The 27,453-nt window shown below is 44.9% G+C and overlaps 1 protein-coding gene across 2 annotated transcripts; it reads left to right on the forward strand.

The window, feature by feature from the left end:
• The first annotated feature begins 2,015 nt into the window (after positions 1-2,015).
• Positions 2,016-27,331, forward strand: LOC310663965 (uncharacterized protein). Of its 2 annotated transcripts, none has more exons than XM_083412419.1 (14): positions 2,016-2,636; positions 5,898-6,933; positions 7,306-7,525; positions 8,368-8,525; positions 10,223-10,324; positions 11,628-11,834; positions 12,748-13,298; positions 14,619-14,922; positions 16,500-16,701; positions 18,029-18,159; positions 18,987-19,097; positions 20,828-21,025; positions 21,640-21,733; positions 24,917-27,331. In XM_083412419.1, exons 2-14 carry the CDS (start codon positions 6,057-6,059, stop codon positions 24,978-24,980), a joined length of 3,219 nt encoding a protein of 1,072 aa, XP_083268545.1. In that variant the 5' UTR covers positions 2,016-2,636; positions 5,898-6,056; the 3' UTR covers positions 24,981-27,331. The 2 variants fall into 2 exon arrangements, with proteins under 2 accessions (XP_083268545.1, XP_083268546.1); XM_083412420.1 differs by having other exon boundaries at positions 2,281-2,636; positions 11,628-11,825.
• The last annotated feature ends 122 nt before the right edge of the window (positions 27,332-27,453 follow it).

Consider the following 27,453-nt stretch of genomic DNA (forward strand, 5'->3'; position numbering starts at 1 on the left):
CTGGTCCAGATTGTTCATCATGAGCTAACTTCCTGCTCTTACAACATGTCCGCAAGTAGCCTTTCCTCATAAGATGCTGAGATTGTTTCATACAGCTAACAGGAAGTCTCTCTTCCTCCTTGGCCGCTAGATGTTAGCGCCTTGCTATGTGTGTAGTAACAAGCGTAATCACTGAAGATGGGTTGGTTAAACCTGCTAGCAAGCAGCACATGGCACCTGAGGTAGGGGTAGGTAGAAAGAATCAGTCCCCAAATCATCATAACGCTTGTCAAATGGCAGAAGCACCACAGCTCGGTGGTAGAGAACATGTCTTCTATGCAGAAGGTTCCAGGTTCAGTCCCAGACATTCTCAGATGGCTCTGGAAAAGGCTGCCAGAAGCAGTGGAAGGTCTCTGCACTAGGTATGGAGAACCTTTGGCCCTCCAGATGTTGCTGAACCACAAATCCCATCATCCATCACTGTTGGACATGCTGGCAGGGGCTGATGGGAGATGTAGTTAAGCAATGTCTTGAGGGTCAAAGGTTCCCTACACCTGCACTACATGGCCATCATGCAGGTGTTATTGGACTTTAACTTATACATTTATAAAACCTTAATTTCTGTGTCAACAGTGTTCTTGACAGGCTTGAAAGCCCAGTGGGAAAGGGATTTGGGTGTAAGGTAAAGGTAAAGGTAATGATCTCTGGACTATGGGGTACAGCGCTCATCTCGCTTCAGGCCGAGGGAAATGGCATTTGTCCAAAGACCGCTTTCTGGGTTATGTGGCCAACTAAACGGCTTCTGGTACAACAGAACACCGTGACAGAAGCCAGAGTGCATGGAAATGCTGTTTAGCTTCCTGCCGCAGCAGTACCTATTTATCTACTTGCACTGGTATGCTTTCAAATGTCTAGGTTGGCAGAAGCTGGGACAGAGCAATGGGAGCTCACCCCGCCACACAAATTCGAACCTTCCAATCAGCAAGCCCAAAAGGCTCAGTGGTTTAGACAACCGCGCCACCTGTGTCCCTTGCAGATTTGGGTGTACACAAAGAGGACATTGCATGATCTGGGACAAAGCACCATTTAGGTATACCTCTGTAATCAATTGCTATTAAGGCTCTCTACCAGTGGTATATGCACCTGCTCCTTTTGAGCAAGATAAACAGCAATAATGCAGCATTATGTTGGAGGAATTGTGGGGACACTTATTCTCTTGTGGTGGGAGTGTCCTTGAGTGCATTGTTTTTGGACCAAGGTGTTTTGTGAGGCGGGTCTGATTAACAACAAACCATTCCTTTGGACCCTAAACCTGCCCTTTTGTCACTTTTTAACTCTGATGCTTTGGACCTTTTTCAGAAATACCTTGATGGTACCTCAGCTCACCACTGCATCTCATGATGGTGGCACAGCTCACCATTGCAAACTATTTGCAGCCTCTAGAAAGCGACCTTTATGAAATTCAATGGACCAAATTTTGGGACCTGATACTGATGGATAAATTGAACAGCAGAACAAACTATAAACATCCATAATTACAATATGCAATGACAGAAAGTACTTCTTCATATAAGTTCATAGTTAGACTATGGCACTCGTTCCCAGAAGATGCAGTGATGGCCACTAACTTGGGCGGCTTTAAAAGAGGATTGGACAAATTCTTGGAGGATAAGATTGTCAGTTGGCTCCCTGCCATGATGGCTACGCTCCGTCTCCACAATCGAGGCAGCTGTGTTTCTGAATATCAGGTTTTATACCTCTGCCTGCTTCCCTCTCTGAAACTTTTAGTTTAAAAGCTGAGCTTTTTCGTGGCTTTTTATTTGACTGGAGGGGTTGCCTTGGCGATGGGAAGGGCGTGTTTGTTTTTTGCCTGTGTACACACACTATGCATTTAAGTTACATCGTGACTTCCCCATAGAAATCTGGGAACCGTGGTTTGTTAAGGTGCCGAGAATTGTAGCTCGGTGAGGGGGGAAACTACAGCTCCCAGAATTCTTTGTGGGGGGATGTCATGTGTGTTGGATGCGCTTTAGGGACAAAAACTTCCAAATTCCAGTCCGTTGCTATATAAATCAATCCATTTTTGCGTGTCCTCAAAACGGATCACTATCCCTTAAAATCCACAAACCTTTCCACCCGGAGTGAATTAGACCCCCTGATCAACTTACAGAAGGAAAGGGGAGGAGACTGGAGAAGCCACTGTTAGGCACCCGACCCGCTCCCCAATCCTGTCCCCTTTTCTTAGTTCATTTGGATGAGAAAATTCCTCTTTGCAAGGGGAGAGGAGGCTGGGGCTGAGTGGCTGGCGAATGAGTAAGCGCGAGAAGAGAACCGCGTGTTTATAAAGTCAGAGGAGGATCCAGCGAGAACCGCAACATATTGGTTCACGTCCCCTCCCCACCCCAAAAAGTATATACAGTAGAGTTTTCTTTCGTTTCGCCCCATTTTTCGTAAAGAGAGAGAGAGAGAGAGAGAGAGAGAGACGCTTTTTTGCAAGCGTCGTGTTTCCTCTTGCAAAGCGCGCAGGGTGGGGGATAGATGCGATTTTTGAAAAGAAAGAAAGAAAAAAGTGTTGCTTGAAATCTGGTTGCGCTTTTGCAAGCCTTGAATGAATCGGGTCGGGTTGCGGAGAGGATTGGGTCCCCCTCCTCGAGGAGGTAAGTGAGCAGAGGGAGTCGTGAAATTTGTCCAGATTTGGGGTGGGGAGCTACTCGTGTGTTGCCTGGCGTTGCAAAACCACACAACCCAGTTTCTCAACTCAGGCCAAGTGAAAAACAAAACCGCTTTACTTGGATGTGTAAAAACCTCTCTCTGCTGGAAAAAACAGGAGGAGCGGATCAGAGCCACTTGGAAGTTCGCTGAACTTCTGAAAATCCGTGCGGCTTGCCTGAAGTAGATAGCTGACTTTTTTTCGCGTTGATTTTAATGGGAACTATGTCCAGCTGACTGAATATTTTAAAACTGCATTAACAGGGTGTGTGCTCACGTTAGGGCCTTAGAGCGCAGTGAAGTTGTTCCTCACCTTCATACCTTGCCGGTTCTTTCCCACCTCCCAACCTCCCACCAGTTGTTCACATCGGCACGGCTTCATTAGAGGAAGATTCATACCCTGTTTGACACATCTTAGCTGAGAGATGTGACTGGCCCAAGGCTGAACCAATGATTTCCATGGCTGGGGGAGAATTGGAACCCAGGTCTTCCCAGTCCTAGTTTGACACTCTTAGCTGCTCAACCATCCTGGCTTAGTGCTAACTGAAATTGTCCCACTGCCAATGATTTTTATACTATTTTTCTTTCCTGCCGGTCAGAGAAGCAGAATAATATCTTCACTGGTTACAGTTTTGCATTTTGATACTCTAGACAGCATCTTTTGAGCATGGGCAGCATTTTATAAAATAGCTTAGATTATCTAGGGTATTTCTACTTGGGGCCCCACCCCCGGCAATACCTTCCCCTCTCTCATATGTGAAGCAGCAGCCATCAATTATTTCAGATGTCTTTGGGAAATGTATCTTTCTGCCCAGGCTTTCCCAAACCCACAAGACTGGACCGTGTTTTATGCATTTGAATTCTCGTGTGTGTGTGTGTGTTTTATATGTTTTATATGTGTTCTATATGCTGTTATAAGGGATGCAGGTGGCACTGTGGTCTAAACCACTGAGCTTCTTGGACTTACTGATCGGAAGGTCAATGGTTCAAATCTGTGCGACAGGGTGAGCTCCTGTTGCAACTTCTGCCAACCTAGCAGTTCGAAAGCATACCAGTGCAAGTAGATAAATTGGTACCATTATGGCAGGAAGGTAAACGGCATTTCCATGCCCTCTGGTTTACGTCACGGTGTTCCGTTGTGCCAGAAGTGGTTTAGTCATGTTGGCCACATGACCTGGAAAGCTGTCTGTGGACAAACGCCGACTCCCTCGGCCTGAGGCAAGATGAGCGCCACACCCCATAGTCACCTTTGACTGGACTTAACCGTCCAGGGGTCCTTTACCTCTTTTTTTGCCTATACAGTATGCTGTTATACTGATTTTTAGGTTTTCTTTTTGCTTTTGTTTTAATGACATATTGTTTGTTTTTTACACTGTACACCGCTTAGAGATTTTGGAAATACTAAGTGGTATGTAAATGCTTTTAAATAAAGAATACGATTTTGTAACCCTTACAACAACCTTGTAAGGTAGGTCAATATAATTATCCCAATTTTGGAGGGAGCGGTAGGCTGAGAGATAGAGAAGAGCTTGCCTAAGTCAGGAGTAAAATCAAAGTTGTGTATTTCCTTATTAGTAGCTCATGCAAGGCAGCTTTCTAGCCTTGTTATATAACATTACAGAACCTCTAGGCTTACATGTGCAATAACCTGGGCATGCAGGAAAATCTGAAGTATTTTTAATTCTGGTTTTATAGGTGCTAGGGAATATGTACCCTTTGTGATTACAAGTTTCCAAAATATTCAGTGAGTTGTGTTACCCACAATGGACAAAGTGAGAAGAGTGATTTGAAGCACAGCACATAAACATGTTCCTTTCTTTCCCAAACGCTTTCTCTCTTAAAAAAAGGAAAAGGTTTAATTAGATTAAGATCAGCTCTTGATAAAAAGGTCAACAGCTGCCAGAGCCAAGCTGTCATGCCTCTTCAGTTGTTTGTGGTTCAGTGTTGCTGAACCAATGTAAAACACACTGTCATAGCGAACCTTTGACTTGAAGGCTTCACTAAGCTCCCTTTACAGGGCTCACTTTTTATGTTCCATTTGGTGGAGATATTTTCCATATATGTTGCATTTTCCAACGTAGCACCTTTCACAACTGCTGCATCAGATCATTTTTGTTTGTGGTGTTAGGCAATGATGCCTAACGTGAAATAGCAGTGGTTGTTGTGTGTGTGTGTGTGTGTGTGTGTGTGTGGATTCGATTCAATTTGGCATTTGAAAGCAAGCTTACAATATTTGCACTTTCTGACACAGGCAAAGCAAAAACAACTATCCTTCAAAATTTGCGCTCTCCCAAATTTTTCAATGTGGTTCTCCAGCCACAAGTAATGTACAAAGTTCCACATACTAGGGAAATGTTCTCCAACCCTGGGTCTCCAGTTGTTGTCAAACATATTCTATTAGAGGTAATTGGTTTGCAGAAGTGTGGATGTTAGAGAAAATAGCACACAAAAATCTGCACATTACAGGAAATCCGTACTGAAATCCATAGCTGTCAACTTTTCCCTTTTCTTGCGAGGAATCCTATTCGGAATAAGGGAATTTCCCTTTAAAAAAAAGGGAAACATTGACAGCTATGACTGAAATCATGATAAATTTTCATGAGAACCTTTAGAAAAATAATGATGCACAAACTGATGTGGAAATCTGGAGAACAGGGGACTGAGAAAATGAGAAAAGTGAGAGAAACAGAAAGTGATTTAATTTTCCATGACTACTTGACAAGTAGTGGGACGTGGGTGGCGCTGTGGGTTAAACCACAGAGCCTAGGACTTGCCGATCAGAAGGTCAGTGGTTCGAATCCCTGCGACGAGGTGAGCTCCCGTTGCTCGGTCCCTGCTCTTGCCAACCTAGCAGTTCAAAAGCACGTCAAAGTGCAAGTAGATAAATAGGTACCGCTCTGGTGGGAAGGTAAACGGCGTTTCCGTGCGCTGCTCTGGTTCGCCAGAAGCGGCTTAGTCATGCTGCCCACGTGACCCGGAAGCTGTACGCCGGCTCCCTCGGCCAATAAAGCGAGATGAGCGCCGCAAGTCAAGAGTCGGTCACAACTGGACCTAATGGTCAGGGGTCCCTTTACCTTTACCTTAATTGACAAGTAACACCTAACTTGGCAGTGGCATACAACCTTTTTCTTTTGCAAAATGTAAAACTAAAGAGAAGCATTGCGTTCCTCACCACCATCTTTGTGTTTTCCACTTTCTCTCCCCTTTAGATTCAGGATGATGACATCTTCAGCTAGTCACGACTGAGAGGCTCTGCTGTCAAACTGAGTCAAACTTCTTCTTGCCATTTTCTCCTCCATCCTGCTCAGCTCTCTTGGAAAGTGGGCCACACCCTTCTCCTCCCTGGAAAGCTGGTAGCCTCTGTAGTCATGGGGTCTGGCTCATTACTGGCATCTCTGTTCTGTGTGTGCTTCTTGCTGCATGAGGTGGATTCTCTGAGCCTCACTGAGAACCCTAAGAAACAGAAGGCAGAGCACATGCTCCGCATTAATGAGGTCAATGCAGATAACCCAGGGATCGACACCTTGGAGTATGTGGAGTTGTATCACACAAGTGGCCAGCAGACCCCTCTAGATGGCTACTCCTTGGTCTTTTACAATGGCAAGGGCAATATGGCCTACAAAGTCCAGGATCTCGGGGGCTTTTCCACCAATAACCAAGGCTTCTTCCTCTTGGGGTCCTCTACGGTCATTCCGAAGCCATCGGTGATCCTGCCTAACAACACAATCCAGAATGGGCCAGATGCTATTGCACTCTATTTTGGGACAAAGAAGCTGCATGAGGGAATGGCCGTCACCAACGAAGGGCTGGTGGATGCGTTGGTCCATAAGTCTAAAATGAGTGACAGAGCGGATGAGCTGGTCCGTGTTCTGACCCCGGGTGTGGAGCCTTTCCTGGAGGACCCTTTCTTCAGGACCACAGACGAGGCACTGGAGAGATGCCGAGGGACAGATTCTCATTGGTTCTTCCAAGTGGGTGCACCTACCCCAGCCATGGATAACCACTGCATCCCTTTTTCTCAGTTGAATGAATCGGCCATGTTGATCAACGAGGTTAACATCGTGTCGTCCCCTGGAGAGTTTGAGTTTGTCGAGCTGCAAGGCCGTCCTTCAACTCAAGTAGATGGCTTGGTACTGGTGTTGATTGAGGGGAGTACCCAAGAAATTTACTTTGTGATGGAGGTGCATGGCAAGACATCCCCTGATGGGCTGCTTCTCCTTGGCCCAGGCCAGTTCAACTCCTCAGGTAGGGCTGGGCTGCTGCTCATGGTGTTGGCATCCTCTCACATACCAAGGGTGGAATGTGTAGCAAGATGTCTTATACCAAGTCAAGCTGTTGGGCCATCTAGTTTAGTATTGTCCAGACCAGGGTTTCCCTAACATGGGTCTCCAGCTGTTTTTGGACTACAATTCCCATCATCCCATGACCACCGGTCTTGCTAGCTAGGGATGATGGGAGTTGTAGTCCGTTGGAAAGCAAATGGAATGCAAGATAAATCTGAGCACCGTCTCTAGCAATATGGCATTGTGTGTCCGTGTGGGTGTGTCCTTGGGCTGATTAACAGGTTGTTTTAATAGGAATAAACCCTCGTTTTTCTTCTCTTGCTTTGACCTCCAGTTGACCTGCCATTCCCCCAGAACTCCAGAAGACCCCTCCTCAGGGCAGGTGCCAATGCTGTTGCCCTGTACAGAGGGACCCCTGCCAGCTTTGCGGTGGGGGCTGCTGGGTCAGCAACAGACCTCCTGGATGCTTTGGTGTACTCTACAACTGAAAGTGTCGATTTGAAGCTGCAGGATGTCTTGACTCCTGGGAAGCCCCTCTTCCATGCAAGAGAGAGGTGAGAAAAGGAAGGGCAGGGAATTTCTGTGGCCTTCCTTTCCAATAAGGGAGCCCACCACACCGCAGGGCCAGATTTCATGTTCTGCAGCTATTTTAGTTATTGAATTTATATTATTTATTTCATAAATTTATGCACCACTGGATTGTAAGAAAACCCCCTCAAAGACAAAACAATAAAATCAAGAAAAGTTCAGAAATATATCCTCATTATCATTATTTTATTTGTATGCTGCCTTTCCATAGTTGAAACTATGCTCAAGGCAGCTTACAACATGACAAGATTTACATAATTACAACATAACAGAAGTCATAAACAATAAATAAAACACATCAAAAAGTACATAACCAAATGGAAACAATTTCCACGTAAATCATCAGATCTAAAACTAAAGATACATCAGTAATATCAATGATAGCAACAAGCTCTCTCAACCTCCCGTGAACAATACTCCAGTCCAAGAATCTGTTCAACGGCCTCAGCTTTTGTAGGTGGAGTCAGTCCCAAAGGAGCCCAAGGGTGGCAAGGCAGCCCAGCTAGAAACATACAAGCGAGGGACATCTTGCATGAAGTGATCTATTTACTTTGGGTTGTATCTAATGCTTGACCTCCTCAGAGTAGACACATTGAAATCTGTGGATGCAACTAACTTAAGCTGCTTAAATTCAGTAGAAATAACTGTACAGGGCTTAGTTTGAGACAACTATCTATTGGTTACCAGTTCATTTCCAGGCCCAATTTAAGGTGCTTACACTAGTGTTTAAAGCATTAAATGATTTAGGCCCCAGTCTATAGCATAAGATTAGTCAGTCAGCTTCTTATCCTGTTAATCTCCATCACAGGTCCCAGCAAAATGATACATCTGTGAACCGCTGTGTCTGTTGCTCCGTCGCCCGGGATCCCTCCATTTATGCTCTCGGCAAGCCCACGCCTGGGCAATTCAATGACTGTCCCAAGAGACGCTTTGGGCAAACCATTTCCTTCTGCCTTCAAGTTGCAGGTGGGTGCTGCAGCCTCCAGGTCAATCAAAGCAGTGTGGGTCAGTCACTTTGGGATCTCAGCATAATGGCTGTATGGCAGGGGTTGGGAATTGCTAGCCTGCAGGCTGAAGCAGGCAGGTGTCCTTATTTGGCCCACAAAACTCCCCCCCACAAACCACAATCTCCTGACTGTGTTGTCTTCCATATGAAAATCCAAATTCAATGTAGTAATTCCCAACAGATATATTATTAAGAGGCAAGTACGTATACATGTACAACATTTATCAGTTTTTTTGTTGTCTTCTGTATGAAGTCCCAAATTCATTGTAGTAATTTAGAACAAGTATTTTATTAATAAGCATGCACACATATATGTACAACTTCAATCAATTGAACATAATCTTCAGTAACTCCTGAAGTTAGATAGCCTCCAGGTTGACAGTGTTGGTGGTGTTGTTTTAAAGCTGCAAGAATCTTGCTGCAGATGTTAGCATTGATTAAAAAGAAAAAGGTAAAGGGACCCCTGACCATTAGGTCCAGTCATGGCCGACTCTGGGGTGCGGCACTCATCTCGCTTTATTGGCCGAGGGAGCCGGTGTACAGCTTCCAGGTCATGTGGCCAGCATGTCTAAGCCGCTTCTGGCGAACCAGAGCAGCACACGGAAATGCCATTTACCTTCCCACAGGAGTGGTATCTATTTATCTACTTGCACTTTGACCTGCTTTCAAACTGCTAGGTTGGCAGGAGCTGGGACCGAGCAACGGGAGCTCACCCCATCGCATGGATTCGAACCGCCGACCTTCTGATCAGCAAGCCCTAGGCTCTGTGGTTTAAGAACCCATATTTCTGTGCCAGAAAGGCAGAAGGGTGCAGTGGTTAGAGTCTCAGACTATGGACTGGGGAGATTCACATTCAAATCCCTACTTAGGTGATGAACTCCCTCATCGACCTTGAGCTGGCCACCATCTCAGCCTAAGCTACACAAAAGGCCTCTCTTCAAGGTTGTTGTAAAGTAAAATGGGTGGTTGTAAGGGGGGGCTGTGTATGCTTTGATCTCAGCAGCTTCCATCTGTGGAACTGGCACACACCCTCCATCCAATATTTTTATGGAATTTTATCCATATAACCCAAATAACAAAGTAGAACTTCATGAGACAAACTCATGAAAACTAAACCAAACCAAGGGTGCCATATTCAAGAAGAAATGAATAAAGCTGGTTGTCTGGATATTTGCAAATGGAAGTCGGGGAGCCCAAAAGTAGGTGGCGGGCGCCAGAGCCAATGAAAGAGCCAACCAATTCTAGTTCTGCAGCCATCTTTATTCCCACTGAGTTCTGTAAGAGGCAGCAGTAAGAGTAAGGAGCAGGAGGCTGGCAGGCTGGTTGCAAGAACAAGGCAGGCAGGGAGAGGCAGACTGTGGGTGGTAGGGCAGTGTCTCATTTGCCTCCACTGGATACAACCCTTTAAACATACAGTATATGTAGAAAAAGGAAAAGCTAATCATAGAGTCATAGAATTGTTGAGTTGGAAGGAACTCCCCAGGGTCATCTAGTCCAACTCCCTGCAATACAGGAATCTCAAGATGTGGTCCCCCATCCAGTTTGAAACAGTACTGGACCCTGCTTAGCTTTGCAACCGTGCTAGCAGTTTTTATCGCTGCATCTTACACATATGTGCATCTGTCCCATGCTGCAACGTTGTCTTGTGTTTCCTAAGATTGTCAGGAAGAGTCCCTGGAGAAAAACAAGGTACAGATGTTTTTGTCCCAAGCCCTGGATAAACGATGCAACTGTGGAGTATCTCCTGCTTATTTCAAAGGTAAAGTGCCTGTAATATATGTCTGGGCTTTGGCCTATATGAGCTAAATTATTTTATTTTATTTTATTTTATTTATTTTATTTTATTTTATTTATTTTATTTTATGTTATGTTGTTATGTTATGTTATGTTATTTTATTTTATTTTATTTATTAAATAAATAAAACATTTTAAAGGGCAAACAGGGGAGTGGCAGGACAAAGGGTCAAACAAGAGCCGTCTCCAGGGGGTAGTAGGTTTGGGCATCTGTCAGGGCCCCCAAACCAGGAGGCCCCTAACAATGGGGCCTTCGTGCAGTATATTCAGTTAGGGCCACATTCACACCATTCGTTTATGATACCACTTTAAACAGTCATGGCTGCCCTGAAAGAATTGTGGGAACTGTGGCTTCTTAAGGGTGCTGAGAGTTGCTAGGAGAGCCCCTTTCCCCTCACAGAGCCACACTATTCAGAGTGGTTTTACAAGAAATCCCTCTTCACAGGGAACTATCTTAAGTTCACTCTCCACATTTACTCATCATTTTGCAATTTATTTATTTTTTAGAAGTGCTTTAAGAAATTCAGCAGCATTTTCGTGTGTGTACTATGCACACATTTTGGGTGTATTTTTTTAAAAAAAAACATTTAACAAAGAAAGAAAAGAGAAGGAGAAAGAAAGAAAAGGGTGAAAAACATTCATCAGCTCACATTAAGAATACAGAAGCCATCAATACACCCATCTTAAAATGACCGGCTACATGAGGAGACAAATTCATGATGGAAAAAGCTATCAATGGCTACTAACTATTATGGCTATGCTCTGCCTCCACAGTTGGAGGCAGCAATGCTTTTGAATGTTTGTTACTGGAAACCACAGGAGGAGAGAGTGATCTTGTACTTGAATCCTGCTTGCTGGTTTCCCACAGGAATCTGGTTGGCCACTGTGAGAACAGGATGCTAGACTAGATGGGCCCTTGGCCTGAACCAGCAGGCCCTTCTTATATTGTTAAGGACTGTCTCATTCATACCAGCCTGCCTGTACCTTAAGATCTACTTCTGAAGCCCTCTTGAGGCACCAGCCTCCCAAAGTACTTAGGCTATTGAGCACACAGAACATGGCATTTGTGGTGGTGGCCCCACAATTCTGGATCCCATTCTGATATTAGCCTAGCCCTTTTGGTGGTGGCTCCACCATTGTGGAGTGCAGTCCCATTAGGCAATTCCTGAATGAAGATACACCGGTTTTAGAAAGTTCCAAGGACATTGTGGAAATACAGGGCTGTAGCTTGAAGGTTATTTCCATTTTCGGTTTTGTTTTCTCCTCAGATCCTGCTGTAGCCTGTCAGGGCCCACAACTGGTTTTCACTGCTTTCCTGACTGCCAGGTCAACAGAGCAACTCAGCAGCCTGCTGAAGGCCTTCTCACTTCTCATTGAGAGCAAGGAGGTGCTGCACTTTGGGAAATGGAATGGAACGACGGTGAAGACTTGCTTGAGAGATGCTAACATGACAGACGGGCCTCCAGGTACTCCAGGTAATGATGAAACACCAGAAACATGGGTGTTGTACGGCTGGGCAATGATGCATTAGGGAAAGCCAGGCTTTGCTAGGGTTCAGCTTTGAAAGGGGTAATTCCCCACAAAGGAAAATATCTTTTTAAATCGCGTGAAGAGTTTATTTCCCTCCTTATTTTAGTTGTATTGATTTATCTACTGTATATTTTGGAATTTTGGTATGATGGTTGCTGAGGTTGAGGAGCAGCTTTTTGTCTATGTTTGGATGCAGTTGGACGCCATTTTGAATCAAGATGGCGGACTGACTCTTTCAAAACTGCACTGGTTTTAAAAACTGGTTTTTGGTTTCTTAGAATTCCTGAGCAATGCAAGCTGTAAGGCTGCTTGTTTATTTTATTTGTTGCTTTTCACACAGGGAGGAATGCCCCAGAGTGGCCTAACAGCATTAAAAATCATTTAAACCCTGTAGGAAACAACAATAAAACACAATATCTAAACATGCTCAACTCCCCCCACCAAATGTATAAACAGAAAAACCCCACTAAAATATGAGCGCTAAAGCAGGTCAAAAACCCATACCTTACTACGCTCCCAATTAATAACCAAAGACTGGGGTCAACCGAAATGATTCAGCCTGGTGTCTGAAACCAGACAATCATAGTGCCAGGCATATTTTCCTGTGGGGAACATTCTATAAACAGGGAGCCACCACCAAGGAGGCCATTTCTAGTGTTGCACTCTAAGTGCTTTCTTGGAGAAAGCACTTGGAGAATGATGATGAAAACAGGGCCAAACCCCAAGGACTGGAATCGCCAGGCATTTGTTGTGGTCCAGAAACCAGCAAAGGGGGGTGGGGCTGGCATGATCCTGCTACTTCTCTTAAAAAAAACAAACCTCTTCATGCTAAGTGTGATGTGACTTTGCTCTTTAAAGTGGTCGTGCCGGAAAGGACAACCGAAGCGACTCCCTTGACTGAGCTGCTTATCAACGAAGTGAATTCAGACAACCCGGGAGGCCGAGAGGACACTGAATACATTGAGCTCTTCTATCCTGGGGAAGCACCATTTGCTCTCCAGGGCTACTGGCTTGTGCTTTACAATGGGAAGAACAACTTGGCTTATAAGGTGATAAACCTGTCGGGCTACAGGACCGACGACCGAGGCTACTTCCTGGTGGGTAGCACTGGGGTGACCCCCAAGCCCCAGATTGTCCTGCCTGACAATACCATCCAGAACGGACTGGACGCGGTGGCTCTCTACCGCAGCAATCCCAACGTCACCTACAAAATGAACATGCCCCTAACCAATGTGGGGCTGGTGGATGCCCTCGTCTACAAGGCCCGGGGCTCAGACAACGCTGACAAGCTGCTTGCTGTTCTTGCCCCAGGCCAGAGGGTCTTGCTTGAAGATGATTCTCACAGCAGCCAAGACGAGTCCCTCAGCCGATGTCACAGCCTGCGGCCGAGAGACCACAGCAGCTTCCAGGTAAGTGGCAGGATGCTGGCTTTGGCCAGAAGGAGCCCTGAGGTGTAATGCTGGAAGCTGACATGTCCCATTGCTCTCTCTAGTTCAGTGTTGTTGGCAACAGGGTGGACTCTGCACCAGCCTTTGCCAACCTGGTGTCCCCCAGATGTTTTGGGCTACCGTTCTCGTCGGCCTGAGCCACATCCCAAACATCTGGAAGGCACCAGGTTGTCAAAGGCTGCTCTTCAGTGGTTGGCAGTGACTGGCAAGTGCTGTCTCTTTTAGATAGGAATGTTTTCCAGCCCAACCTGGAAATGTTGGGGGTTAAACGTTGGGATCTTTTGCATGAGAAACCTTAGCTGTAGACTCCCTTCTTTACTCCAGCAAGCTTAAGACAGCAAATATGCCTTAAGCGCCCCCTCCCATTTTATCCTCCCTGCAAGCCAAAGTTGTCCAGTGAGCTTCATTGTTGAGTGGGGATTTGAACCTGGGTTTCTCCAGTCATAGCCCATCACGCTAAACCCAGGGGTAGCCAATGTACTGCCCTCCAGATGCTGTTGGACTGCAACTCCCATCATTCCTGACCTCCAAGATACTTTATCCCTACAGCTGTGGTTTCCAACCTTCTTTCTCCACACACCACTTAAGAATTTATTATCATCTTAGTAGATCACTTAATGATTTTTCTGCCCATTGCAGCAATTGTAAAACGCTGTTCTAGATCCAACATGATCTTTATTGTATTTTTATTGCTTCTTTTCTTTCTGATATTGTATTTGATTGTATGACAATGTGAATTCCCTGTAATTCAGAGAGTAATACAATATAAGAAATAAAAGAAGCAATTAAAATGCAATTTTAAAAAACCCCCAATATGAGTGTTTAATATGGATATGCCACAGGCCACATAGCATAAGAACACAAGAAAATAATGTTGGATCAGGCCAATGGCCCATCTAATCCGACATCCTGTCCTCACAGTGGCCAACCAGATATCTGTGGGACACCAACGAACAAGATTCAAGCACAACAACACTCTTCCCTCCTCTGGTTTCCAGCAGCTGGTATTCAGAAACATTGCTGCCTCTAACTACCCAATAGCCATCAATAAGCCCTTTTCTCTATGAATGAATGAAGCTCATGGACCACAGATTGGGAAGCCCTGCTCTACACCTTGACTTATTCTTTAATTATCATTTATTCAATGTATCAGTCGCTTTTCCTTTCCAAAAGCAACTTACAACCCAAGTCTGTTTTAAAACCAAATGCACAGAGGTTAGAAATGTTATTAGAATATATAATATTTCAGGCCTTGCAAGTCTTTGTGGGTTTCTCCTGCAGGTGACAGAAATGACTCCTTCCCAGAAAAATACTTGCCCACCTCCTGGCTCCAATTCCACAGAGGAAACGCCCCAGAACCACTCAATCGTAATCAATGAACTGGGCATGGCCAACCACACCATTCTGTACCGATTCATTGAGCTGAAAGGGCATCCTGGTGTCAGCTTGAAAGGGTACACGTTGATGTTCTTTTCCGGGCACAATGCCATACCATACAGCACTATTCATCTGCAGGGCACATTTGGAAGCAATGGTTTGTTCCTCATCTTGCCAGAAGGACAGTCCAAGACTATCAAGCCTCACGGTATGACATTGACCCTAGGGATGGATGAATTTGTCAGTCCAAGTTTCTGTCGCTTTCTCATTTTTTCCCCAACCTTAAATTCATTTCTCCACATTTCTGAAGCAATCTGCAAATTTTAATTCAGCCACTTTTTAGTGAAGATACCTGCTAATAAGCACGTTACTCAATGCAATTTTAATTAATATACATTTCCCCCCTAATCAGTTTCCCATAATTCATTTTTGTATGTTTTCACTACTATAGTCATTTTTATGCACGCTTTCCCCTAAGTTGCTGAAAACTGTCCACACTTTACAAGAGTATATTGCAATAATTGGAGAAGTGTGGGTTTTGGAAGACAAGTGTGTTTTGGTTTGCATCTTGATTTGAGAAGTGCAAATTAGATGGCTTCTCAATAAAATGCAAACAAAAATTGAATTTCTACCCTATCCATAGTTGACACACAGATAACCTTTTTCTGCTCAGCTTCCACAAATTGAAAAGCTTAATGGGCCCCTTTATCACACGCAGCCCAAAACCTTGGCAGCTGATTTACCAGGTTGCAATCTCGGGGCTGTAGAGGAGCGCATGTGAATTGCACAGAAAGCTCCATACCATTCACCCTGCTGGGTAATGTTATTAAGGAACTCCCCTGCTGTGTGAGAGACATTGGGCCCATCTGCGCTATATATTTAAGGCAGCATTGTACCACTTTAGCAGCCATGGCTTCCTTCCAGAGAATCCTGGGAAATGTTAGTTTGTTAAGAGTGCTGAGAGTTGTTAGGAGACCCCTATTCTCCTCACAGAGTTCCTTAAGAGGGGTAATTTATTATTAAGCCGCTCTGGGAGTTGCAGCTCTATGTGAGGGGAATAGGGGTCTCCTAGCCTTTCTCAGCACCCTTAACAAACTACAGTTCCCAAGATTCTTTGGAGGAAGTTGTGGCTGTGTAAAGTGCTACGATGGTGCTTTAAATGTAGAGGGCAGATGAGGCCTTCCTCACACTTAAGAATCTGCCTTATACAGTCAAACCTCAGTTGTCGAACGTGTTCCGTTCCGGAAGCCCGTTTGGCTTCCAAAATGTTCGACAATCGAGGCGCGGCTTCCGATTGGTTGCAGAAGCTTCCTGCACTCAAGCAGAAGCCATGTCGGACGTTTGGCTTCCGAAAAACGTTTGAAAACCGGAACACTTACTTCCAGGTTTCTGGGGTTCAGGAGCTGAAACGTTTCAAAATGGAGGCATTCGGGAACTGAGATTTGACTGTATTGAGTCAGATCATTGGTCCCTCTAGCTCAGCATTGTCAACACTAACTGGCAACGGCTCTCCAGGGTTTTGGACAAGAGTCTTTTCCCAGTCCTACCAGGAGATGCCAGGGAAAGAACACTTCACTATGACCCTTTCTTATCTCTCATGCACATGTGGATGTGGGTGGCATACTTTGCAAGCTAGAGATGCGTGTTGGCCAACGGGTAGAGGCCATTTTGAACATCTGGAGAGCCACAGGTTCTCCACCTAACTCTTCAGTTATCAAGAAGCTGGAAGGAGAGGACTCTCACATTCCTTGGTTTTGACTGTGTTTGTACCACCTGTGTTTCCAGAGCAACGTGTGATGCCCTCTGTTTGGAGCAATCCCTCCTTGCAACAAGTGACCCATTCTGTGGCGCTCTCCAGGCATGCTCTTAATGGCACTATGGAGGAGCACCTCAAAGATGTTGCAGTTTATACATGGGAGACGGGTGCAAGCCAAGCTCATCCTCGTCTTTCTGAACCGATCCACTTTGTATCTAGGGAAGGAGGCAGGTGAGGCTTATTGCATTTCTATCCCAATATTGGGAGTGCTCTTTCAAAAAAACATTTTAAAAAGTGTCCTCTCTTCCTTTTGGCTATGGGGAAGGGCTGTGAACAGGGGCAAAAGGCTCTACCGAGTCATTATTCAGAACTTGCTTTCTGACATTATTGTACAGTGGTACCTCGGGTTACAAACACCTCGGGTTACAAACACTTCGGGTTACAGACTACGCTAACCCGGAAGTAGTACCTCGGGTTAAGAACTTTACCTCAGGATGAGAACAGAAGTCGCACGACTGCGGCACCGGAAGGCCCCATTAGCTAAAGTGGTACCTCAGATTAAGAAAGGTTTAAGTTTAAGAATGGACCTCTGGAACGAATTAAGTACGTAACCAGAAGTACCACTGTATATCAAAATGTAATTGGCTGCATCCTATTGTGACTCCATCGTGCTATCTATGGGACCTCCAATTGGTTAGCATGTCAAGTTAGCTTTATCTCTTAACAATAAAGAGCCAAAAGGAGGTGCTGATAATAGAGAGGAATTATGGACCTGGAGAGAGACAGACTTAAAGAAGGACAAGAGGAGAGAGTATGGCTGTGTTCACACATGTAACGCTAAACCATGGTTTACCACTACATGTAGCAGCAGAAAGGATCCCACACAAATCCTCAGGCTTGCAGACAGTCCTACCCTCCCCCTGCACAGCCAGAGTTCATTTCCTTTCCCACAATTCCTGAATGTTTGTTCCAACCCTTGGCCTCTGGCTAGCATGCAACAAGAAGTCACTTTTCATGGAAAAGGAAGCTAGGGTCACTTCCAGGTGACTTATTTATGTGTCCAGTTCTGGGCACCGCAGTTAAAGAAGGATATTGACAAGCGGCAAAGGGGACAGAGGAAGGTAACCAAGATGATAAAGTGTATGGAAAACAAGGGAGTTCGATATGCTTAGCCTGGAGAAGAGAAGACTGAGAGGTGGTATGGTAGCCATCTTCAGTATGGGAAGGGCTGTCACACAGGAGATGGGCCAAGCTTGTTTCTTGCTGCTCCAGAAGGTAGCATGCGAACCAAAGGATTCAAATAACAAGCAGAGGTTGTATGGCCATATGTCAGGGATTATTTAGCTCTGATTCCTGCATTGCAGGGGGTTGGACTAGATGCCCCTTGAGGTCCCTTCCAAATCTACAGATCTATGATTTTATGAAGTAGAAGGGGGAAGGTTGTTGATTATGTTGTTTTTCTTTAACATATGCAATAAATTGATGCCAAGTTGAAATAAATGTATATGTTTTTGAAATCCCACGGGGAACTCTCATTGATTTTCTGTTTCTTTTGCAGACCACTATCCTTGAGCCGCTGTCCCTCCTGCGACAAAATCTATGCAGTCTCTGACCCCACTCCTGCCTCGGAGAATCACTGCCCACAGGAATCTCTCTTCCTGAATCTTGAAATCTGCCTGCTGACCCCCAGTAAGAGAAGCTTATCTTCTTTTTCTTGTGAGAGTGGAAAGGTGATTTAGGATGCTGCTGACCTCGAAACAAAAGAACAGGCAGTGTATTCTGGAGAGCCAATGTGGCCACAGTGTCACACTAGGGAATGGATAGGCAAACTAAGGCCTGGGGGCTGGATCCGGCCCAATCGCCTTCTTGCTTGGCAGGGGGTTGGACTCGATGGCCCTTGTGGTCTCTTCCAACTCTATGATTCTATGATTCTATTCTAAATCTGGCCCTCGGATGGTCCGGGAATCAGCTTGTTTTTACATGAGTAGAATGTGTCCTTTTATTTAAAAGCATCTCTGGGCTATTTGTGGGGCATAGGAATTTGTTCATTCCCCCCCCCAAAAAAAATATATATAGTCCAGTCCCCCACAAGGTCTGAGGGACAGTGGACCGGCCCCCTGCTGAAAAAGATTGCTGACCCCTGCACTAGGGCATGGGGGACCAGGGTTCAATTCCCCACTCAACCATGAAGCTTACTGGGTGACCTTGGGCCAGTTGTTACCTCTCAGGGTGGTTGTGACGATGAATAAAAAACTTTGTAAAGAAACCCTGTAAAGAAAACATAAAGGGGGAGGGAAATGTTAAGACTGCTGTCCTATGTCTGTTATGTTCATAACACCCCCTTTCCATTTGTTTAATTTTTAATTTGTACCTTAGAAATGTTTAAAGAAATATTTGTTTAAAAAAAATTTTAAAGAAAAGAAAAGAGCATGGACTCTCTCTGCTGTGTGTTTTGCATGGACCACGTTGTTGCAAAGGGGATTGGCTCAATATCTCTTAATTCCTCCTCCTGGCAGACTGTTCCATGTGGCCTCAGAACCCACAGATGTTGGCAAGTCTCCAGCAAGCATTAGTGAGATCCATGGAGGAGAGCTGCTTCTGTGGCATCTGCCGATGCTATCTACACGGTCTGTGTCAAAATGCCATCCAACTTCCATAGGAACTTAAGATTTGTTAGCTGCCTAGTGCAGACAGCTGTTGCTGCAGCTCACAAAGTTTATATGAGTCAGATGTGGGGAACCCTTAGCCCTCCAGATGAACTTCAACTCCCACCATAATAATAATAATAATAATAATAAATTTTATTTATATCCCGCCCTCCCCAGCCGAAGCCGGGCTCAGGGCGGCTAACAACAGTAAAACAGCACAAACAACACTTTAAAATCATTCATTATAAAATTAATTAATCCATCCCTGGTCCTGCTTGCTGGGGCTTATGGGAGTTATAGTTCAGCAACCTCTGGAGGCCCAACGGTTCCCCTTCCCTTGTGTAAATAATTTTCACATATCTCCTTTGAGAGGTGTTTTTGTTTTCCTCCTTGCTTTCTTTTAGAGGAGGCTTAATAGACTTTTGTATTTAAATATACCCTTGGGTAAAGAAAACCGGATGGATTTTAAATTGATACTGCTACTTTAAATTGGTTTTAAATAATTTAAATTATTTATTTAAAAGAATTGTGATACATTTGATTTTATGGTTTGGTTTGCTGGCCTGAAGCGTTTTATGCTGCTCTTTTCAGCTTCAGTATTTTAGGGTCACCTAACAATGCTTTGCACCCTTAGCAAACTACAATTCCCAGAATGCTTTGGGGGGAGCAGTTCAGGTGCTTTAAATGTATGATGCAGATGCAGCTCCAGCTGTACAAATGGCGCTTTAAACAGACCCCCAAAAAAGCAGACAGCCCATTGGAATTACAATGGAGGCAGGTATACAAGTCACCTGGAGCCAGTGTAAAGTAGTGGTTAGAGTGTTGGACTAAGGCCTGGGAGACCAGGGTCCAAGTCCCCTCAGCCATGAAGCTTGCTTAATTACCTTCAGTCAGCGACTGTCTCGCAGCCTAGCCTACCTCACAGGGTTGTTGTGAAGCTAAAATTGAGAGAAAGAGAGCGCCGTGTATGCTACCTTGAGCTCTTTGGGGGAGTGGAAGTGGGATAGAAATGTAACAACAACAACTCGCATCCAATAAAGCGTGCAACTTACTGAAATAGGAAATATTGAGAGCTAATGTGGTGTAATGCTTGACTAGGACATGGGAGACCAGGGTTTGAATCCCCACTCAGCCATGACACTCACCAGGTGATTTTGAGCCAGCCCAATAGCTCTCAGTTTAACCTACCCCACAAGATCGTTGTGAGGGTAAAAATGGTGAAGATAAAAATAGAACTCCTTAGAAGAAAGGTGTAAAAACAAATAAAATAAAAATCTGAAGAGTGAAGGTAACAGGAGTGAAGCAGGGGCAGAGGATCTTGGTGTTTATGTATACAGTGGTACCTCGGGTTAAGAACTTAACACGTTCCGGAGGTCCATTCTTAACCTGAAACTGTTCTTAACCTGAAGCACCACTTTAGCTAATGGGGCCTCCCACTGCTGTTGTGCCGCTGCCCCGCGATTTCTGTTCTCATCCTGAAGCAAAGTTCTTAACCCAAGGTACTATTTCTGGGTTAGCGGAGTCTGTAACCTGAAGCGTATGTAACACAAGGTACCACTGTATCTGTAGACACTCCTCTTTCACACAACCTTGTCTTTCTGTTACAGCCCTATCCTAGGTTTGGTTTGATGCTATATAACTCCCACTCTCTCTTTGGTACTTCTGAACTGAACCAGACCCCCGCTCCTCTTTTTTGTCTTTCCATATAGGGGTTGCATTCACCTGCCTTAATTCCACCCTGAAAGTCTCTGGCCAGGTGTGGGCCAGGTCACCTGAGCAGCGTCAGCGCCTCGTTCAGTGGCATTCTCACTTTTCCTCAAGTCCCCACCCCTTTGCCGTGGACGGAAAGCCCCTCAAAGCGAATGCTGCATGTGCATCTCTGGGGAAAACAGCGCAGAGGTCTGAGGGTGAGCGGATGGGGAAACGGCCCAAATGGCTGCGAGGAAGTGGCGACACAAGAGGCGCCCAAATTATTTTGTTTGACTTTTAAATTCAGTAATACTGACAGAACATTTAAAACAAGCTAACTATTACAAAACAGTCAAAACATTCCAAATATCATCCTGGGAGGTGGAGGTGGGTGGGTGGGAAGATACATAGATGAACAGTTTATCTTCATTGCATACTTTGGAAAGAATAACATCTATTCTGCATAGATTCTCTCCTACCTGCATGCACCAAATGACAATGAGGATGTAAATTCACCTGTAGGTCGTGTTGCTTAGTGATCATTGTGGTGTAGCAGGAAAATATATTAAATATATACATTTATATGTACTTTACCTTTATGTATGTAAAGGTAAAGATTATGTTGGGTTCGAATCATTTTATTGTTTACAAACCTTTAATAAATACGGTACATTTTTTAGTGGATGCAGTAATGTCTGCACTCTTCGGCAGTGGCGCTCTATTGAGATGCCTGAAATTGAACATGTCTCTAGAAAGCTATCTCCAAAGCTGTAGGGAGCTCACCAAGACAGACTGATAATAATTATTCCCCCTCCTTTTCTTTTTTTCTTAGCTTCATTTCAAGCCTGGGAGATTGCTCTCATTGTTGTGGGGTCCATCTGTCTTGTACTGCTGTTAGCTGGAACAGCTTTCTATTGCATCAAAAGGTAAGGAGCAATGGCAGTTCTGCTTTCTGATTTGTGTGCCAGCCTTTGCCTGAGCCCCCTGCATATTTTGGAGGGTCTAACAAACCAGATTGAAACTCCCCTGCAGTTCTTACTCTGCCATACACAGCCCCCCCTACCCGTCTGCTCTCCTAGTGCTTGGGAGATGTGTGGCAAAGGCACAGTTCTTAATCTGTCACCCAACTAGAGACCATCTAGAAGGGGGAATTATGGACTGTAAAAGTGGGTAATTTGCACTCATTCTTCCTGGCACTGGAAAGCCATGAAATTGAGGCAGGCTCAGTTAAAAAAATTAATTCAAAATTGCTTTCCCATATGTTTCAGTTCTTATCATTTTACACTATATTTTAATATTTCATTACAATTTTCATTTTCATTTTTTGCTTAGTAAGCCATCCAGAAAGTGGAGTTGCTGTATAAAAGCAGTAAAAAATTTTTTAGCAAAGATAAATATACATTAGACCTACTATGTTAATGTCTAATGATCTGAATAAGCCTCTTCTCTCCTTCCTTTGTGGCACACCTGAACGCAATGCAGAAGTCTCCAACTGGCCATTGTTTCCTGATTCTTCAGGAAACGATGGTTCCTAGCTTCAGAGCAAGCCAGGAGTTTAAACCATGGTTAGAAGTTGATCTAAGATCCTGGCTTGTTCTGAAGGTGGTAACCATAGTTTCTTGGTTCGGAGGAAACAGGAGGTCTCTTGAATGCAAGGGCACAAAGCTCATTCCTGTCTTGCTTTATTAAGCTGAGATATGACCATCCAGAGGCAGCCATTGCCTAGCTGTTTGTGAAAGAAAAGGAGGGAGAAAAAGAAGAATCAGCTAAGAAGGAACAAAAAGAGTTCCTCAAATCTTCAGTGTAATAAATTGTAATTTATTAAGCCTAACATGTTTTGCTTAAAAACGTGAAACAAAGCACTCTTGTGTTCTCCATGTACTCTGTTACAAACTAATTCCTCAGGAGTACAGAGTGTGTTTGTTTTACAGTTCCCCTAACAAACGTGTTAGCCTCAGTTAGTTATAATGTCACACTCCTTTATGGTAGGGTTCTCTTTATGTAAATTTACAAGGGAAGTTTGTGTGCATTATGCAGAATCCATCCTAATGGTCCTCCCCCCCCCCCATTTTGCTTCATGCAACTTTCCGCTTCCTCACTTGGAAATTCAAGCATGTTGCAGTAGCTGCTTAAAATGTTTTAACTAAACTAAAAAAACCCAAAGGGGCTTTTCAACAAGCTTCCCCAGAACTCAAGTTCCCATTTCCTCCACCCCTTTGTGTGTCTGTTTTTGCTGTGTTGCTTTATTTTGTGTCTGTCTACAGCAGGGTTTTTCAGACTCTAGCATGGCAAATCTCCTTCTACTCAGCCTGTTTCAGGAATGCTTTAAAGCTTTCTGGGTATAAGGAACTAACTCTACATTACTTTAAATCCAATGTTTGAAGCAATATCAGGTGTTCGTTTGTCTTCAAAGAAATTGAAGCTCTGGGGTGTATCCAACTAAGTCCTCCTCAGAGTTGGCCCATTGAAATTAATGATAATAAGTGGACTATGTCTTAATGACTAAATGACTCAGGCCCCAAATATCTGAAGGATCACATCCTTCTCTACAGACCCTTTCAGGTGCTGAGGCAGCAGTGTGGGAGAGGGCCTTCTCTGTGGTGGCCCCCTAAACTGTGGAACTCCCTTCCCACAGAGGTGTGTCTGGCACCTTCATTGTGCAGCTTCTGGTGAATGCTGACAAGGCATCTCTTTACCCCCTGCTTTTGACACTGGAGGTGTATAGTTTCACAAGCCACTTTCTTTTTTATGTTTGGAACTTGTTTTAGACTGTTTTCAATATTGTGTTTTAATGTTGTAACCCGCCCTGGGACCTTAGGATGAAGGGTGTGTGTGTAATAATAAATATTTTCAATGGGTCTACTCTGAGTAGGACTAAAAATGGGTACAACTCTCTGTGTTGTTCCAAATAGGGACCACAAAGCTGCAGGAGGGAAGGTTTAATGTTTTCCTTCTCTGCTATCAAACGGGGGGGGGGGGGGCGATGCAAGTGTGGGGGGAAATAGATGCTTTGGGGTGGATTCAAATCACATACTGGCAAATGCAGGTTGTGCAATTAAAGTGGATTTGATGCTCTTGTGCAATGAATTGACTTCCCCAATTCTCCACCGCAGCGCTCTCATTCTCTTGCTCAGCCTTGGTCCTTGTCTCAAGTTCAGCATCAGCAGGCACCACCCTTAAGCAGCTGCAAAGCTGCCCTTCCTGACATATCCCCCCACCCTGCTGCTTTTGGTGCATGCAACAGACATCGTGATTTTTGTGCCCAAATGGGGAATGCAGAGGTTGCCAATGTGCTGTTCTCCAGATGTAGCTGGACTCCAGCTCCCATCAGCCCCAACCGGGATGGCCAAAGGCCAAGGGTGATGATGGGAGTTGTGGTCCCACAACATACGGGCGGCTGCCTGATGCTCATCAGACAAACATGGGAAGCTGCCTTCTATCGACTCCATCTAACTCAGGATTGTCTCTGCAATGATGGCAGCAGCTCTCCAGGGTTTCAAGCAGCGCTCTCTCCTAGTCTTACCTGGAGATGCCATGGATTGAACCTGGGACCTTCTGCATGCAAGGCAGGTGCTCTGCCATTGAGCTAACATCAGTGGCATCCTTCTTTAGCAGCAAGCCCGCCCATCTGCCCCCACTTCCAGCCATAAATAAACAGGAGGAAAAAAGGGCTGCCTGCTGATATTTGGATCTGTGCAGACATAGGGGTACTTATTAGGCCCCCTTCATACATGGAGTTGGTCCTGTTCTACAATTCAGGAACAAGACCCTGAGTTGCAGGGGGTTGGATTAGATTACTCTTTGTGTCCCTTCTAACTCTACAGTTTTCTGATTCTAAGAATAAATTCCTTGCTCTACTGACACCCCCACCCGTTTGGAATCCAGAGTGTGTTCAGACTCTGTAAGCAAAAACCAGGGAAATATTTTTCTAAATGCATAGCCTTGTTACAAAATGTTCTGGTTTGCAATAATGAAAGCACTGTACGCGAAGCAATGCAATTAACGGTTGCTTTGCGTCGCTTCCCCGTCCGATTAAACAAATAAAAGTCATGCCACTTTCCTTTAACTTATTTCCTCTGGTTTCTGTGTGTGTTTTCCCCCCTCCCCAGACGGCCTCAGAATTACACCACCATTGAGCTGAACGACCGCTGTGAGTTTATGGCAGACTTCTGACTCTCCTGGGAACAGCCTTCACCAGGAAAAGGCTATTTCTGTAACTGATGAGAAGCAGCAACAACCTCTGAAAAGCAGCTGCGCTGGTTGTCCAGCAATTGCACACACGGACCAAGAATGTAACATTGGACGTTTGAAAAGCCCTGGGTTTATTTATTATTGTTGTTTGTTTACTTCCCATCCTTACTGGGAGATGCATGAAACTTGTGTTTCCAGGTCATTTTCTGCTTTGTCTCCCCACTGCTCTTGTGTATCTGGTGTGGAGGGGGGTGTTTTGCAGATTTTCATAGTGCACAGCCTTGATTTTACCTTGTTTTGTGTATGCAGGGTTATAATTCTCTTCCAGCGGTGGCTGGTCCCCATTGGGACTGATAAGGCAGAAGGTAGGGAGGGCCAACAGTAGGTGGCGCTAGAACCAATGGCATCTTCCGTTTAAAAGGACCAAAGATCAGCTGCTGTGAAAGGCATCTGCCAAGAACCTGGAGGGCTGCTGCCAGTCAAGAGTAGAAAGTACTGGGCTAGATGGGGAGAGAGTTTGATGGCTGTGGGTCAGTAGTAGAGCACATCGTAGCATGCAGAACGTCCCAGTTTCAATCCCTGGCATCTCCAGTTAGGGCTGGGCAAAACCCCTGCCTGAAATCTTGACGAGTCACTGCCTGCCAGTGTAGACAGTAGTGAGCTAGATGGCCTAATGATCTGTCTTGATAGGCAGCTTCCCATGGCTGAGTCAGAGGCAAAAAACCCTTAGGAAAGGGTTTATCTGTTGCAACATTTCATTCTCCCCTAGAAGCAAACCAAAGAAGAGTTGGGACACTTGGCACCAAATGCATCTCTCCTTCCTTTTCTTTACCTCCATAATTCCCTGCTCTGTATAGCCCCTTTTGAGCCACTAGTTTGCACCAGTATTTTCCTGTTTGTTTGTTTATTTGTTTCTATCGTCAAGATTTTATATGGTGCTTGTATTGGCACATGGGACTGGAGAGTGCAAGGGTCCTGTGTTTTGATCAGCTACTGCCCTCTGCTGGTCACACCCCCACTACAGCACCTGGTGTTTATTACGCTGCAGAAACATTCTGCTGGTTCAGTAACGACTAACTTCACTAATGGATGTGGGTGGCGCTGTGGGTTAAACCACAGAGCCTAGGACTTGCCAATCAGAAGGTTGGCGGTTCGAATCCCCGAGACGGAGTGAGCTCCCATTGCTCTGTCCCAGCTCCTGCCAACCTAGCAGATCAAAAGCACGTCAAAGTGCAAGTAGACAAATAGGTACCGCTCCGGCGGGAGGGTAAACGGCGTTTCCATGCGCTGCTCTGGTTCACCAGAAGTGGCTTAGTCATGCTGGCCACATGACCCGGAAGCTGTACGCCGGCTCCCTCGGCCACTAAGATGAGCGCCGCAACCCCAGAGTCAGCCATGACTGGACCTAGTGGTCAGGGGTCCCTTTTAACTTTTACCTTTTAACTTCACTGATAAGCCTTTCAGTACTGCAATGGCCACATTTTTTGACCTATGGGCGCATTTACAAACCACAGAAACCATTGTTGTGGGCAAAACAACCAAGTTTACACAACCAGTCTATGGGCTACAAAAGGACACTTCTTCCCATAATAATTTTGGCGGGGGGGGGGGGCGTTGTTTGGTTGCCAGGGTCCCAGTGGCACCCTGTTCCACATGCTTGGGCATCATGCATACTGCAAAGAGCAAGCACTGCTCTTTATTATTTGTGTTGTCCCTACAGAAGCTTGGGGTGGGGGGTAAATAGAATGTACCAGTGTTATTAGTACCATGGTACCAGAGGTAGCCCAACTGCATAGGCTCCCATTTAGGGCAGAGGTAGTGTTATGTGGTGTCCCATAGATACTGTGCTCAGGTTAATTGTGTATAAGACTGCAGCTTTACATGCCCTTTTGACACATGTGGATTTGTTTTGTGGCATTTTACTACACCCCTACGATGCAGTGGTATTTGGCTTTGGGCAGTAAAAACCTGTCTTAAGTTTCTTTGTGCTGTTTTATTAAGGTGAAGAAGCCTTAGACAAAAACATGTGCCTTTTTGCTTAAGGGCACAGTAAGTTACATTGACAAGAGCGAGGGGAAAGTGAGGTTCCTGTTGTGTTTCCAAGAACGCAGGTAAGTACAGAAGGGCTTCCCAAGAAAAATCTGGTTAAAAACATAAGTCAGAAATGCGAAGACAATCCAAACACACATTGCTGGAGGTGAAATGAAACCAAAACAGGTGTATTTACATTTCTGAACTGTGCAAAAATAAAACCTCTCTGTATAACAATTATGAACATTATCCTTTTATGTATGTTTTGATCCAAACTTATAAACACTGTTCTACAACTTGTAGCCAAATCCTCATGTATTTTCTGCAATGGCAATTTAAAAAAAAAACCAACATGGGGAAATATCTAATCTAGCGACATTAATTTAATACTCATTGTCATCTGTCTTCACTTTTTTTATTTATT

Source organism: Podarcis tiliguerta (assembly GCF_965153285.1).
Source record: "Podarcis tiliguerta genome assembly, chromosome: 14".
NCBI classification, from domain to species: domain Eukaryota; kingdom Metazoa; phylum Chordata; class Lepidosauria; order Squamata; family Lacertidae; genus Podarcis; species Podarcis tiliguerta.